The sequence below is a fragment of the Sander vitreus genome, chromosome 21 (genome assembly GCF_031162955.1).
Source record: "Sander vitreus isolate 19-12246 chromosome 21, sanVit1, whole genome shotgun sequence".
Classification (NCBI taxonomy): Eukaryota; Metazoa; Chordata; class Actinopteri; order Perciformes; family Percidae; genus Sander; species Sander vitreus.
The window spans coordinates 16,651,160-16,668,659 of record NC_135875.1 but is presented as its reverse complement, the minus strand read 5'-3'; the positions used below and the strand labels follow the sequence as shown (position 1 = coordinate 16,668,659).

Here is a 17,500-nt window from a genome sequence, read left to right as displayed (position 1 = left end):
ACGAACCAGCACGTACCCCGAACCCAGCAGCACCAACCCCACCGTGCTCCTGGAGCCACACAACCGCACGTGGAAGTGGAAACGTTATACAGTAGTCAGCTAATAGCTTTCATTTATTGTTTAATGGGAAATATAAGCAGTGGAATTACCCAATTCTAATTAATTACAATGATTAGTACTTTACTAATTGATGAAACCATATAAATCTATGACAAGATTATGCTACTGGAAACGCCTAATAATCCCCGCGTGATAAAGACGAATAATCCGAGAATATTTCTTTTTACAGTCTAAAACCCAAAAAAAGAAAGGTATGGCGTAAATTTAAAAGTTAAATCTAATTTGCCAAGTTTTAATTAAAGACGGAAATGTCCCACAGTGTACCATATTTTGCTTTTACGCGAGGCTGACTGAAACACTAAACTAATCAATTATAGTCCTATATTTATTTTAATGTAGGCCTATGCTGTAACACACAGAACGCAGCTATGTCATAAACAGTTAATTGCATAAAGTAAAACATAAAACTCTTTAAAATGCCTGCGCATGTTTGCTAATTTCTAAATACCCACACATTCTGAGCAATTTCCTTCCCCAGTAAATTCCAGTTCGTCCCAAAGAGCTTTACGGTTTCCCAAGTTTGTAATATGGAGAACATATGCTTCAGACAAAAGAGAGTAACTGATTTTAAACCCACACTTGTCATTTAAATACACGAGAAAAAAGCTGCATTCAAAACTGACCTGAGTGCGGACCCATGGATAGGTGAGATGAGTAGTATTTCCCAGGCTGGAAGTGAGCGGGGTGCTGCACGGAGCCGTGGCCGCCTGGCGCCATCCGAGACGCGGCGCTGTGAACCAACACGCTCCGCTCCGTCAGGAGGTGGTGCGGAGGAGCGAAATCTCGGCTTTCCATCCCGGTGAGAACCGATAAATCCCAAATCCAAAGTAAAATCCGGAGGCACCGAAGGTCTCAGGCACCCAGATGCAAATAATCCCTTTTATGAACTTCGGGCTCCCCTCGCATTGAGCGGAGTTTGGGCTTTGCAGGGTAGAAACTGAGTCCCCGTCATGTCCTACAAAGGAGAGAGCAGGAGACGCGTCAAAGCGCTGACAATAATGAGCCAACCAGGGATGTAGTGCTGAAGAAAAGGTTGAGCTGAGAGACAGTCGCTGTTCATGTTTAGACAAACAACCAGCGTTTACGAAAGCCATTCAAATTTCACAAGAAAAAGGTTTTAAAAGACCACATTTACATTTCATTCTCACTAGTTTAACGACGATTTATGCCCGCCAAGGAAGGTGAGTAAAGTCTGTTCTGCAGATGAAAAGGTGGTTGAACCGAGTTAATGTGGATTTACCCTTCACCTCATCGTTGGCCCCAACATAGGAGTCTTTGCCCTCCTCCTCCTCCTCCTCCTCATCCTGTGACCAAACACGATGCAAATAACGCACACGGGAGCTTTCTTTATCAGCCAAAAGAATAGAAAGGAAAGGGGGAGATTTGGCTCAGGTACAAACAATTGGTGCATAAAGTTCACAGCGGTAAAAAGCCTCTCTCGGTGAAGGACGAGTTGTTGATTCTTTAGACTGAACAAGGACTGGTCATAAACAAGCTGGACCTCGGGGCTCTTGCGTTAAAGTATGAAGAAAACCATTTGCACAATACTTATAAGCAAGAATGCACAAGCTCTAAATTGTGGCGACTAATATCTATTCCCCTAACCTCAGAGTCCCAATCGTGCCAAAAGCAGAAATAAACACACACGTTTCTGCGTTGATTAATGGTTGTAAATTCATTTTAAGTTTCGGTTGTCACAAAATCTGATCCACTCATTAAACGTGTTGTGTCACTTTAGAGGACAGGGTATTTTATAATTTAAAAAAGGCAATAAAACATGGGATTTATATAAGATCCAGTAGCCATACACACACATTTCTGCCTGGGATTAATGGTGTTTGATGTATAGCTTTTATACATTAAATCTGACTTTCCTGCTCGCTGTTTTTTACGCATTAACCAAACTTGTTTCACCTTTAATGTTAGTCTTTTTATAGTTGGCACAGTTTAAACTAGGAGTCTTAATTGTGGTGTTGCTTATTAATGAAAACGATGATGAAACATTTATGTCAACTCCTACGGGGTCAGCAGCAGTGGCCCTCGCCTCCTGGCAATGGCAAACACCATGTATCTCTGCTTCGTATACAGTATAGGCTATACACTGTAATCACAAACACAAATCAAATCACCTTTATGCTCCTGTGCGAAAGAGCGTGGCAATAAACAGTGAAATAGACTAGGAAATCATCGACTTTATATGTATGCCTTATAGCCTAGGTCATTTACTTAAATAGGGCTCCATGTGACGCTCAGATAGGGAGAGCTGGGTGCCTGCGTTCACCATACACACCTCAGCAGTCCATCTATTAGGCCTCTCAATGCATGGCACGTCCATCTAGCACTCTGTAGATGGTGATAGCACCTCCCAGGAATCAACGATAAAGGAACAAAGAAAATATCAAATGCTCTGGTGGACCAGGGGCTTATGAAGTGCATAGGAATATAGGCTGCATGAGCTCGGATATTCAAGTCTCCTTCACGCACGCACACACACACACACACACACACACACACACACACACACACACACACACACACACACACACACACACACACACACAAGCTGCTCAAGGACTCCAACTTTCAGGAATTGTGTTGGGGGAGGAGAGGGGGGGATCTCCAAAGTTCAGCAGCTCTGACAGAGTGAATGTGTGTGTACGTCCAAACACTCTCAGGCATAAAATATCCAATGCATGAACATTTATAAACACTTCCCATAAGAATATTTGCCCTAAACTGCAAGTAGCCTACATTAAATAATTGCATTTCCCTTTTGTTTGTGAGCACCACGTTATCATTTTTGACCACATCTAGTCGACAGCAAGAGGACAAATGAGGGTGAAAAATGGGAGAAACGCAGGCTACTGCAAGCGCTCTGGGAAGGCAAAATGGACTCTCTCCTGTCCCCTATGGCTGTAAGAAACAATGGCCCTTCTCTACGGGACATCAATCATAAACCACTCTCGTCTGACATTTGTCTATACATTTTTAAATTTCCAGGCCGTAAACACACGTCCTCTGTGTTTACATTCCACGTCAACAGAAAGACACTCAGGCTACATTTAACAACCTGAATCTAAATCCATGTGTTATCGCTCGCTACGCAAACAAAACGACGTAAGCAGATCGCGCGTAACAGTTTGGGAAACTGATCATTTGGATCTACTGTAGTAGTGAGTGTGTGTGTGTGTGTGTGTGTGTGTGTGTGTGTGTGTGTGTGCGTGCGCGCGCGTGTGTGTGTCTACGTGGAAGGCGTTCAGACTTCCTTCCACTTTACCCAGACTCCCCCAAAGCCCATACACACTTCCCACACACGCACACACACACACACACACACACACACACACACACACACACACACACACACACACACACACACACACACACTTTCCAAACACGCACACACACCACTGCTCTGCAAAGGGTCAAACTATCGTCGAACGAAAACTCCCCTCTACAAAAGTAACCAATACTGGTCAAAATTACTTTACATGAACTCAGCACAAAAGCCAGCAAATCCACAAATAATTTTTTTTTTTTTCAGTTCTCGTGCAATCCAGGTTTTCAAACCAAAAATACGCGTTTTGTGCAATTTAACAGAAATCTACTAAATCTACTTTTTTTTAAAGCAATTAAAAGACATTTACTTTTAAAGGGGCTCGGGTTCAGAGGCCAACTTATTGCCTTCAACAATTTTGCAATAAAGTAAAGTCACACAGCATAACCGAGACACTAAATCCGGATATTCAGGGGCTGGCTAAACAGGAGAGACAAGCCCGGCCGAGCCGAAGACAGCCCGGCGTCTGCACAGCCTTCATACCGAGGGGGAGATGCAGGGAGGGAGCACTGCAGTTTGTATTAAACTACCTTGTCTCCCTTCCTCTCAAACATACACACACACAATATGAAACTAACAAAGAATAAACTACAATTTGGAATCTATAAAACTACATGCGTGAGGAGGCGCGCTGAAAAGCCAGTGGGTTTGAATAGTCCTCTGAATGAATCAGAAACACGCAAGTAATTTGGCTGTGAAGAGAGGTCAAATCAAAAAGTGACACACATAGCGCCCACAGTTCCAGACTGGACAGGAGAGAAAACATGGGGAATGAAATATCTAAAATCTAAAAATAAAACCTTCAAAATACCGTCAAACCGTGAGATGTGTTGCTTTAATGCACATATTATAATTATAGGCGATACTGGATGAGGAATGTATTTAGATTAGCCTATGTATGGCAGAGTCATATCAGCTTGCATTTTACTGTTTTACTTCTCTAAAGGTATGACAGTGAATAGTGTCCGTATTTTGGACAAATTAATCTTCATTTAAATAAAACGGTCAATTTAGATCATCCTCTGTTGCATGCACTTGAACTGCAATTTACATTTAGTAGGCTAAAAAAGATTATAAATCCCGGCTATAAAATAATTCTCTACTTACTGGTAAGTTATATCCCTTGCGTGGCGAGTAGGTTATAATGAAAGAAAAAGTACAAAAAATATTCAAAGTGAAAATCCCCGAGTCGCAGAGATGAAACATGTGGGATTGATTACATCCTATGCTGCTGCAGACTGTGGTGTGCAGTCAGTTGAGGTATGGGAGAGACGCATCGTAGAAGTTCAGGCTTGTAGTGAATCGAGGCTCGTTCATGCAGCCGGAGACTCAGACACGCCGGGAGGAGGGGGGGGAGGAGGAGGGGTGTGTGTGTGCGGGGAGGGGGGAACGCGCAGGCCTATTGGTTTGAGAACGACAATGTGAAAGCGTGCCCGTGAGGCGCCCCTCTACCCGCGCCCCCGCTCCACCCTACCCTTTCCCACACAACATATACACACACACACACACGCACACACACACACACACACACACACACACACACACACACACACACACACACACACACAGCTGAGCATCCGCCTCACACACACACACACACACACACACACACACACAAACACACCCTTCGACGGTAAACCCACGCTGCTATTGGTTGCCGCTCAGAGCCAATGAGGAAGCCGCCGGAGCCGCGGAGCGAAACGGCGGGCGTTTGATTTGCAGCCCTCGGCGCACTGCGTGCACAAGCAAATGCGAGGAGACAGGCGGCACAGCTCGGCGCTGTTCAGTGTGCGGAGAGGAGAGGAACTGGAGCCGTGCAGCGCTGCCTGCACTTTCTGATCACTGGTGGAGAGCAAACAGCATCTAGCCTATTCTGTGTGATCCCACTGCAGTTCAGTTCAAATGCTGCATGTGCTCTGAGTGTTTCGTTATTTTGCTATGTGACAGCGATGATGTGAAAGTTTTATTGATGCCCCTTTAGGGAAATCCGCTTTTTTTCACTCGCCCCACTGCATGTGTTTTGCTAAATAAATCCTTATTTGCCTAATCTGTATCTGATTTATTGAACATGTAGTCTCGCAATGCAAGACATTTTGCACACCGCCACATTTAGGACCCCTCTAATTGACAGGCGTAAAGTTAATTGTAAATTTCATATAGGCTATTGAAAATGTCTATAGCTTATAGGCTATAGAAAATGTCTATCCACTGGGATACTGGGAGTAAATCTAAAGGAGGATTTTATCCAATCTAATTATCTGCTTTGTCCCTAAAGCCTCACTCTGCACTAATATTGCATGTTATGCTCTGGACATGAACATATGTATTTCTTCTGTATCAACTAAATTAATCCATCAATATGCCATATATTTAAAGAAATCTGTCATTTATTAAATAATCATAATCAGTCGAAAGTGCACTTGAACGCAGATAGGCTCATGTGGAAAAAGGGTTAATAAAGTTACTTTACTTTATTTATTTATTTTATAGCTGCATATTTACCTGTCTCTGTCACACACCGCACACTGAGACAAACACAAACACACACACGGGCAAATTGAATCACTGCGTAATTTGAAAGCATTACTGTCCCCGAGGTTAGCCTTGCGCACGGTTCACTAATTTAGCCAATTAAAAGTGGAAGGATATGGGCTTGTGTGTTTCCATGTCGAAATAGCATATATGAGCTGCTATAGGCTAATATTCCCGTCCAGGTTTGTTTATACGTGGAGGCGAAGGGTTAAAACTCGGGGCTTCGGCCCTGCGACGCTCCTGATTGGCTGGCACGTTGCCAGAACTCTGTCAATCACAGAGTGTAAACAAGGCTCTGATTGGCTGCTGGCCAGTCCGCACTGGGCTGCCTGAAAAAAGCAATTACTGCCCCTGCGGTTTCAAGGCGGCCCCGCGCTGAACGATGAAAGGAGATAAGGAGGGGCGGTTTCAAGGCGCCCCCCACGGCGAACCCCGTTGGCCCCAGAGCAAAAGGAGAGTCAAGAGTGACTAAATCAAAGGGAATACGGTAAAAAGGGGGGGTGGGGGGAATTACATGTTGTATTAAATGTAGTGGCTAGATTCGCGGAATGGTGCAATAACAACTTTGTGTTTAGAAAATGGAGGAGAGAGCGGCAACAAGACCGGGAAACAGCTTCGAGGGAGCTCCTTTTTACCAACACGGAGAGAAAAGTTTGTGTCGACAAAGGAGACGGTGGACAGAGAGCGATAGGTCTGTTAAAAAACTAAATTATAAGATTTTCTCACCTACAGTAGATGTTAAAACAGTGACGATATTGGATCCTCAGGACTCGATTCTTATTGTGCTGCTGCGCATTAAGTGTTGACGAAAACTTTTTCTTGCCAACTGTTCAATAATTAATTGGACATTTCCGCTTTTACGCAGAGGCTTAAACGGTATACCTATAGGTCAGTTATAATAATAAATGAGGCAATTAATTGTGTCTGTAAAGGGGAATAGAAGAAGAAGTTGTAGCAATTTTGCAGTATAAAAAAGAAAAAGAAACATGAAAAAATATGGAAAAGAAATAAATTATATTAAAGAATAAAATAAAACAAAAACTTAATTAAATTTGTAATGTCAAAGTAAACAGACCAATTAATTTCATATATATATTTATATATATATTTTTTTTCCAAGTTATTTATTTGGGAGCAACTCATTCATTCATGTAGCTGCATGAAAGCAAGACCTCATATACATTTTAGCTGAACTTGTCCAGAGCTAACAACAGTGAACATGCACCTCATAAAGTATATGACGATTGTTCCAACTGATGTCCCTTTACATTAAAACAGAGACTCGCTCCCTTGTTTTGGTTCAGCACCCCCCCCCAAGAAAACACACTGGACAAAGGAGACCCGAGCCGGACTGCAGCCCGAATAGATAGCTTATAAACTGTGCGCATGGAGAAAAACGAGGCTTTCATCTATACAGTAGAATTAATTGATACATATATAATTCAAGTCAAATAACGCCAGAGCGAGCAGATTTATCACGTCTGTAATTATATAATCGTTACCCTCTTTTCCTATTTACATAGCAGCCTACATTCCAAAGCCCTGCGCTCTCCAATGGGCTTCAGCCACCACGTGTCCACACACACACACACACACACACACACACACACACACACACACACACACACATACACACACACACGAGCTTTACAAGAGTAGGTACACAACAGTAGGCTATACAAAAAGCTCAAATCTAGCTGTATGCTGCAGACTTCCAAAGTCGATATTTTAATAGCCCAAATGGGCTCTGCAACCAGCAAGACAACCGTGAATTATCATTTATGCATTAGCTTCCATTAGGATGACAAAAATAAACCTTTGTGGAGTTGGGAAACTCATTATCTGGTGCTCAACGTCCATCAAAATGTATCGGCTGTATTCTTATTTGTGCAGCCTCAAAGAGAAAAAGTATTATTATTATTATTATTATTTAATAGGCTATATCTCACCTGTGGACTGCATAGAGTTAGCCAGGCAGTTTGGATCCAAATATGACAATTACTACAAGTTTGCAGTGATATTACAAATGTACAATTCAAAGGCAAAAATAGTGTAACAAATTAATTTGTGTTTTTCAGGATTTTGCATCAACCATTACACCAAGTTGGGAAAATTAGTCACTTTTCGTCACTCCAACTGCTTAGGACATCTTATTAGAAAAGCAATGCCAAAATATGTCAATGTAGCATAGTTACATAGGCTTAAATAACTACAATATGAACTGTATATACAGTATTATATATATTTTTTTTTATTTTTATTTATATATATATATTTTTTTTATTTTTTTACATATTTAGAAATTACTTAGTTTCCCTGTTCTCTCCTCCAACAGTGTTGCCCTCAGCACTAATGACAGAGGGACAATAAAGAATCCTGTTCCGCAGCTCACAAAAGAGGTCCGGCACTTAAAACAGAAATCTGCATTTAATTTATTTAGTGACAAGGAAAAGCCTTTTATAGCTTGATTTTTATTGGTTCTTTTTCACTTAAAAGGTGGGGGTTGGGTGTGCGTGTGTTTAGAGAGAGAGAGAGAGAGCATAACACACACACACACACACACACACACACACACACACACACACACACACACACACCAACCTCCTCTGGTCCGTGTGCCAGCGCGAGCTACCCTTTACGGGGGGGCATAATTAATGCGGATTGACTGATTGCTCTTGAAACAGACCGGTCCTGCGCGCGGATTGTCCTCGAGCAATGAAGCGTTCCTGAGTGACACTTCCCACCTTCCATTCTTCGCTTCGTTCTTCCTTTTACTTCTTCTTTTTCTTCTCCCCCTTTCATACCTCACACTAGAGCGGTGTGCAAGAGTTTTCCTCCGCGGCGAGGAGCCACACATCCCCGGCCGCTTTTCTGCCGTCCAGCCCGGCCAGCCGAAGGCAGTTTCTCCCTGCTCTGGAGATGTGGCGTCTGTGCACGAGTGTGTCACATTTGAAAACGAAATAAATACACACAAATTAAGCATGCAAACGTTATTTGTAGTCTATTTTCTATTTCTATGTTGATGCTTTGGTTTCCCCCTACATGCTGTAAGCTACAAAATCATATTTTGTCAAGTCAAGTCAGACTCAGTTCAGTGTTGCTTTTGTGGATAGCTACTCTACTGCAACTTCACCTCACGAGGAGTTATGTCTCCGTTAAAAAAATAAATAAAAAAACGGCGAATAAGCTATTTTCCGCACATTAAAAAGTGGTTGAAGTGCGTTTAAAGTGGGGGCCATAGCCTCCACTGCACCCCCAGCATTAATTGAATAAACTTTTGAACGTCTAAATAGGACCACATAAAGAAAACGCATAATTCACAGTCAACGGGAAACACATTGGCGAGGCGGGTTTTAAATGAGCTCCAAATGGAGAGCTGTCTCCACGGGAGGCCCTCCGTACAGGGCAACCATCCTATTCTCACCAGATATTTCTGATAGCCCTTTAATGACGCGAATTTCCAAACACGGCCCGTTCACCAGGGAGACGCCCCGGTTATCTAAAGGTGATGCAACCCCACGAGACAATAGAGTCATATTAGAGTAGAAAAGCATGCGAAACGTAGCGCTGCCAAGCTTTTTGGACTATGTTATGAAAAAAAAGGCTGTCCTGAGCCCTCTGGGCCGTGATGTATATCGTTCAAGACCTTTTTTTTCTCCTTTTGGTCGCCACTTTAAATATCAACCACAACAACGGCACAGAAGAAGAAGACATGATGGAGTCATAAGTTGACTGGACACAAAAACAACATGACCTTTTCTTCTCTGTGTGCGCAGGACAGATGCTGCTATTTCTGATCGCCCTGACACACAGACTCACGACGGATCATGCATTGAGAAATCGTTGGCATGAGAAAAAAAAACCACTGTACTCCTCCTTAAAGCGCTTTAAAAGACTTAAACCTGTTAGATGACTTAAAGGCACATGCCTTCATATCAAGAGGATGAGGGTGCAGTAGAAGAAGATGATGATTGTGATATTGATGGTGACGGAGGGAAAAGCTTGGGCAACAAATTAGTACCTGTCACACAGCCATATATCCGGCTGTAACCACCACCAGGCCTGTAAGGATGAGATGAAAGCATCCATTTTTGGACCATCAAAACACGCAGGTGGAGGCTTTAATTATCATTTGAACATAAACAGCCATAGCGTGCCGTCCCGCGCGTGTTTGCACTGTAAGCTTATGTAGTTTCTATTCAAACAGTAGTTTATTTCATCTTTTTCGAACTGAGCAGATCGTGAAATGTTGATATTATACACAGTGGGATTAAATATATGGTGTGCCTGACACGGGACGGACCTAGTGCCACCTGATTTTGTGTATTTGTTTCCCAACATTTCTATAACGCTTGCTCCTCTGCCTCTGCCAGAACGTGCGCACAATGGCACCGTGTAGCCTACACGCATACACTTCCATGACAATTAAAGACAACGTTTTTGTTTTTTCTCCGGGGTTGTCCCAAGCAGCGCAGTGAGATCACAAAACACGTGTTGTTAAATTGGAAAAGCTCCCCAAAAAAAGTTAAAAGTGTATGGGCCAAGGGGTCAACAGGTCAACTGACATTCTGCAATTCATCACTCAAGGATTTCAAGCAACACAGTTGATTATTTCAACAAAGACAAAGACTAATTTAGCAACAACAAAGGTCTTTGCACGACTCCGAACTTTAACAGTAACCATAATGTGCTTTAGTGACGCACCAGCAATTGACTTCTAATAAGAAAAAAATTTCATGACTGAGAAAAACATTTTCAGTATTTAGTCATCTTCTCCTTTTGTCGCTTAACCGATGGTCATATTTTGGAGGATTACACCTAATCAGATCACATTAGGATCATCTCTCAAAAGAAAACTCAACCAGCAACAGTTTAATTTATTTAAAAGTTAAGGCTGTGAGAAGCACCAGCGTGCTACTAGGCCTATATCATAAGAGCTACTAGGCCTATATCATAGGAGCTATTAGGCCTATATCATAGGAGCTACTAGGCCTATATCATAGGAGCTACTAGGCCTATATCATAGGAGCCAGAAACATTTGGGAGTGAACAACCTGCAGTAGGCTATCAGACAAAGTTTCTGAATAAAACCAGCCATGTGTCCAATAACCACTACACACACTAAAACGACATAATATAGCTGCAAATTATATTTAACTATATTTATTTACTCTTTTTTTTTTTAGCTAATTCTAATACATTTACTTGTATTTTGATGTCCCAAAAATTAAATTAAATAAACTGCCAAACTCACAATAATTGTGTGTTTGAGCGATGAGACTAAGAAGTAAAGCAGGTGTTAACTGTACACTTTCCTACAGTGGACACTGTAGCATAACATTAATAACCTACCAGGTTTATTCTCTTTTCTGCAGCTAAAGTGCATAAAGTATGGTGTATGAATGTTATATTTGAAATGACTTCATGATGTTAATCACAAATATTCATACATTTTGACTGCAAGAAAAAAATAAGGATTTAATCATAGGTATGTATGCTGGGAATTTTGGAAAGGACTCATTCATTACCTACATACTCTTGTCTTTATTGCCACTTAAAAAAAAAAAATAATAATAGTCAGAAATCTGACCTGAGAAAAAGACGTGTCATCTCGCATGGATGGTTTTATGGCCAACAGTGTTGCCAAAGCTCATATTTGTGTTTGTGTGTGTGTGTGTGTGTGTGTGTGTGTGTGTGAGAGAGAGAGAGAGAGAGAGAGAGAGAGAGATATCAACAGCCTCTCAGTATCCATATACAGTGATACCGTGTAACTTAATATGACACAAGTAAGCCTGACAAACTATAACACCCAACTGTGGAGCCGATCAACTAAAGGGAACTACACTTTACATGGTTGAATCACCTTGTGTGCGTGTGTGTGTGTGTGTGTGTGTGTGTGTGTGTGTGTGTGTGTGTGTGTGTGTGTGTGTGTGTGTGTGTGTGTGTGTGTGTGCGCGTGTGTGTCACTGTATTGGCCGAGAGGCCCCAACTGATAAACCTGCTTACATTAACTCACTAAAAAAAAGAGGTCGAGATTTTCCACTCAGAAACATGCATCCGTTGATTCGGGTTGTCTATAATGTTAGTTCACCTCATAGGATTAAACACAAACGACATGTGCAGTGGTTACGCATTTTAAAGTTGTATAGGAAGCTAAAAGAAAACGATTACGCGTGTTTCAGTCGTAAATAAAAAGTAGCCCAAACCACATAATCAGCCCTATCTAAATACCCAAATAAATGCATAAATAAATTTTATTGGCCACATATTGGTGGGAGTCAAAATCCGCCTGCTATTTAAGAAAAACTCTTTAGGGTTGTTGTATCTTTAATCCCATAACCCAGCCTTTGAAAACTATAAGAGTGTCAAAATCCGTGAAAATACAGCTTGGGAATATATATATATATATATATATATATATATATATATATATATATATATATAGGCTATAGCCTATATAAAAAGTAAATGCAGCGCTAAATAGATTGCACTGGCAAATGATTAAACATAGTACAAAATACGACACCTACCTATAAAACGACCTTCTCCATATAGCACAAAATTGCATGTATGGTTATAAATTGAAAAAGAAACAACCAAAAGAGTCTCTCTTCCTCGCAAAAACTTGACAACTCGAAGAAGAAGAAAATCCTGCTCCTACACGCTTTATCCAAAACCAACGCGCATTCAAATGTATGGACTTAAATAGCGCAACGCTTCCTTACACTTTAGCTCTCTGTTGAACGTATCCACCGAGGGGGTTTCCAGACTACAAGCTCCGGATCCTGTGGATGTGAGTCTCCGTGAAGCTGTGTAATAGCAAATTTATGTCTGGATGACGCGTCCTCTCTCTCCCACAATGGAGCTGGAGCGCTGACATTAAACAGAAAATTGATGGAGAGACTCTCTTTCTTTCCTTCTCTCACTCTCTCTCTCTCTCTCTCTCTCTCTCTCTCTCTCTCTCTCTCTCTCTCGTCTTGTCTAGGAGAGTGAGCTTTCTTGCATTTTCAGTTGTTTTTTTATACAGGGGAGGGGGCAAAGGGACATCAGCAATGAGTTACACACCAGAAATACACCCACTTCCATCCCCAACAAAGTTATTTCCTACTAGTATAGGCTTAACACACATTTACGCACCAATATTATACGCACCAACAGTATTGTTTTGTTTGTTCTAAAACGAATCTATGCATTGAGGAGGACAGGAGGCCTATCACTTCTTCCACATGCAACTTTCTGACCAAACTGCCCCCTCTCACTGCAAGTTTTATCAAAGGGAACTAGGTTTTTTGGTAATCATTCCTCTGTATACGTGTTTAACCTATAACCGTGATGTGGTGGAAGGCATGCTCGCTTTTAATTTGCAGAATAGTTCGAGTCTGGCATGAAAAGAAGAAATCAGCACTTCTCTGGAAATCCCACTGATATTCGTTCATAGCCGTTTGCCAAATGATATTCCTAATTACCGCCTGGAGGTCACAGTTTAGCTACCTTTTTCAAATTCGCCATCAATGCATGCTATATATAGCTGCTCTCCCGAGTTTCACAGGCATTTTGTTGTGAGGATGACCGGCCGCACGGCGCACGCAAACACTGCCATGCACATGCACACACGGGTTCAATTGTAAAAGCACTATAAACATTAAGCACAGGCGTTAAAGAGTGCACGGTTGTGCGCGTTTGCCCCGCAGCCTTTGATCAAGCCCAAACGGTCCAGACAAGTTTGTGCGTAAAAGTGAATGTATCTCCCGTTCTCGCTCCACAGAAAGGGAGCTCAGGCTGCTTCGATGTGTCGCCCTGGATTATAGAAACAAAGACATGATTGCAAACAATCGTTCAGTAAAAAACAACACAAACACACACGCACACACACACACACACACACACACACACACACACACACACACACACACACACACAAACACAGTTTCCATTCGGGAAGGCGTTATACTGAAGATGCGTAAAACAAATGAGCCGCAGGTTGAAGATGAATGCGGAAGAAGCGAAGTCTACGAGCTGCAGCTTGGAAATAATCGCACAAAACGCGGTTGTTGGGAGTCTTCCTCCCTCCTTCCCAAACGGGACCTTAGCCACGGCTTTCTCCTCTTCTCCCCCTGCAGCCCCCACTGGCTGCCCCAGTGGGTCACCGCTTCAGGAGCACCACGTCACCACGTTAACCCCTGCATCACCGCGTCCTGTACAGAAGCAGGGCCGGGAGCCCTTCGGTGTTGTGCCGAGGGGGGAGGGGGAGGAGGGGGTCCCCAAATTGGGTTTCGAGGATCTCCAGGCGCCCTAAAGGGCGGGTCCAGGGGGTCTGTGGCAAAATGAGGAACAGGTTTCTTTCAATTCATTTCAATTCAGTGGAAATTCACCCAACTACAGCTTATTTTAGAATAACTGCTGTAATGAGTCCTCACAGGTTTACTCATTGTTGTTTTCTCCATATATACACACAAGCTCCTGACTTACTTTTGCTTTCTAGAAAATCTTTCACGAATGCCATTTTAAATCTTAATGAAGTCTGAATCGCCATAGCGGAAAAGCCAAAAGTCTCTTAAATACATCCTTCCTCGTTTTCTGTATAAAAAACGTTTACATTAGTTTGTTTGACATATCAATGAAATTCACATCATTGTCATTCATTACTCATATTCCTGATTAGATTTTTCAGCATGTGAATTATTGCTGTGGCTGCAGAATAAAGACCAAAAACACCCTACTAACCCAAACGCCATAATGGCACAATAAGCTCACAACAAAACCTGTCTAAAGTATTATATATTTGGGGGGTCGGTGGACCGAGCTGCATGAAAACAGAGTGGTATCAGACATTTCCATCTAACAACAAGAAATATGCTTCACCACCAACCCCAACAGGCAAATTCACTCAAACAAACTTACCCTAGTTCAAGCTAAATAATTTTATTATGACTTTCCCAAAACCATCGCTGCCTTCCACCGTGTTGAAAAATAGAAACTATTCTCAAGACCAAAAGCAACAATACATCCATAAATCCTTCCAGTATGGTTTTGGCTTTGCCTTTGAAAGGATTTATGGGAAAGGGAAGTGGGAGGGTCACGGCAGACCCCACCCACTCAGAAACAGGATCTTTATTTGTCTTTGTAATGGCCTACTGTTGCATTGTGGGGTTTCCAGTTAGTCTATATACTCAAACCCTATTTCAAATTTCTAATGTCAAAAGACATTTACATCTTATTGCATTAATTTTGAATCCGATTTATCGTATTATTATTATTATTATTATTATTATTAATATTCACATTTAAATTACCACGTTTTCGAAACATTTAGAGAACTTTTTTTTAGAGAACTTTTACATGCACTTTACATAAGTGCTTTGTGTGTATTATGTTTCAAAAATGTCTGTAGCTTCAAAGAAGATCAAGTCATCACAGTCTTTTGAACAATCACAGCCTCTTTGTCCCATCTTATAAAGCCTTATGATCTTAACTTTTCCTGGAAAATATTCACCCTGTTTCCTTTATTGCACACATTCTGTGGTTGGAATGTATTCATTTATGAGCAATACATAATATAGCACAGCTTATGCAACACATTTTTGTCATTTGAAAAACACTTTCAAACAGGTTTATATACCACTTTATATTTCACAGAATAGCTTTGTTAAATTTGAAATTATTTAGCAAGACATCATGGAAACTCTGTTTTTCACTTTCTGTTATAGATGTGATGTTATTGCATCTGTGATGGAGAAGGTGTTGGTTGAATATGCTGACCTTTTAAAGAAACGCACCGGCCTTAGACCGAACCGTTATATCGATGCTGTCCATACACTCATCCATCTATTATAACTCTGATGAAGCCTGCAGTCTGAAATGCGAGCTTTCCCTCTTCATTAGCACGGTCCCAAACAAAGGCTAGTTTACAGCTAAACCCCTGGCCAGCCCGATCCCTCTCTGCTCTACACTCTGCTAGTGTTGGGTAAACACACCTCAATGAGTTACTAGCACAGGTTTCGGGTGGTTTTCACTCATGGATTCCTTCACATATGTCACATTTCCATTGTATGGTACGTGTATCAACTCGACTCGCTCTTTTAGGGTTTTCCATCAGCAAAGGTTGTGATTGTACGTGGTATTTTTTATTGGTACCACCTCGGTTGAGGTTCCAAGCGATCTGAGCTGATATCATGGAGGAGAAGGAGTTAAAACACTGCAGACCATTTATTGGTCAGAGAGAATCATCACTAGCGTGACATCCTGCACTAACCTGCCATTTTTAAATAGCCAAGAGGCCGTCAATTGGGAGCGCAATTGCTTTTAGAAACTCAACCCAGATTTTACGCCATTCTAAGCCACAATTGACAAAGGGCAGACGTCCCTCTGTTTGGTTGGCGATGAAAGGATTCAGCAAGTGCAGCTAATGTTATCATACCGAATGTTTAAAGCAAACATGACCTACTGTTCGTAGAGTATGCGTAGCGGGGCAAGGAGGCATTTCATTGGTTCTTTACAAATGGACTGCGAGGCAGTGATTGGTGGGATTTTACACGATTACAGCAGCTACAGATGACAGATCTTTTTTGCTCCTTTTTCTAAACCCATAAGTTATTTATTGCTGTCGGGGTGTGAAGACCAATTCAAACAATATATAAAAAAGAAATAGTTACCAAACCTGCCTTTAAGTCTCCTGGCATTGAAACATCTTTGTTTCTTGAGCAGGTTGTTTACCAAAATGTCACACTGTACGCCATTATGTACTAAAGAGGTTTACGCAGGAAACATCTGTGATATTCATTACAAAACACAGCAGCTGCAGAGAGACAATACCTGTCCTTGTGTGTGTTTCCGACAAGCCGATCATTGTGTCGTACACATATGGCAGCATTGAAAGTAAATGTGGACATTTCTTTGAGGTTTATTCTCGAGATTTGTGATGCTTCTCATTTGCTGTGGTGTAATACAGTTGCTCACTCTTAACCCCGTTCACAGCATGCCGCACATGTGTGTATGTGGACCCCTGATATTTCTGTGCGTGCATATGTGTGTGTGCGTATGTGGGTGTGCGTGTGTGCGTGTGCGTATGCATGCGCGTGTGTGTGTGTGTGTGTGACACAGCTGTGATAGGTTAAGAATCAGACTCTAAACCTGTTTCTGGTTCCAATTTGAGGCCAGCTCTTCTTTGGCAAATGGAAAACACTTCAAGGTGCCACCGGACCTAAAGATGGTGCCTGTTTCTGCAGTTTACGTGCTCATGTGATTTTTGGAGAACGGAGGTTGTTTGCCTCAGAGGCAAGTGCACTGCACACACACACACACACACACACACACACACATACACAACTTCACCTCTTGAAGTTTATAGAGGCCCAGTGACCCCGTAGGTGAGCATAGCTGCATAACTGAGACGGCCACAAAAGGGTGAGCTATGAGAGCAAAGCATCCTGGGATATGACTTCTTGCCAAAGCACTAAATTCTTTCATCTTTGCTCTCATATTGTAAATGCATATCAGTCATAAAAGAGTTTT

General features: G+C 41.9%; 1 protein-coding gene and 1 long non-coding RNA gene across 2 annotated transcripts in view; one reads left to right on the top strand and one right to left on the bottom strand.

Annotated features, from left to right (window-relative positions):
• bahcc1b (BAH domain and coiled-coil containing 1b) overlaps positions 1 to 4,765 on the bottom strand; it is a 54,539-nt gene extending 49,774 nt beyond the window's left edge. Inside the window, 2 exon segments of the mRNA XM_078278589.1 lie at positions 744 to 1,075; positions 4,565 to 4,765. Coding sequence (XP_078134715.1) covers positions 744 to 915 — 172 coding nt within the window. The 5' untranslated portion in view covers positions 916 to 1,075; positions 4,565 to 4,765.
• Positions 4,766 to 6,366: 1,601 nt separating this feature from the next.
• On the top strand, positions 6,367 to 8,977 carry LOC144536631 (uncharacterized). Its single transcript, XR_013503767.1, has 3 exons — positions 6,367 to 6,476; positions 6,565 to 6,680; positions 8,804 to 8,977. It is a non-coding gene; the product is annotated as an uncharacterized LOC144536631 (long non-coding RNA).
• Positions 8,978 to 17,500: the final 8,523 nt, after the last annotated feature.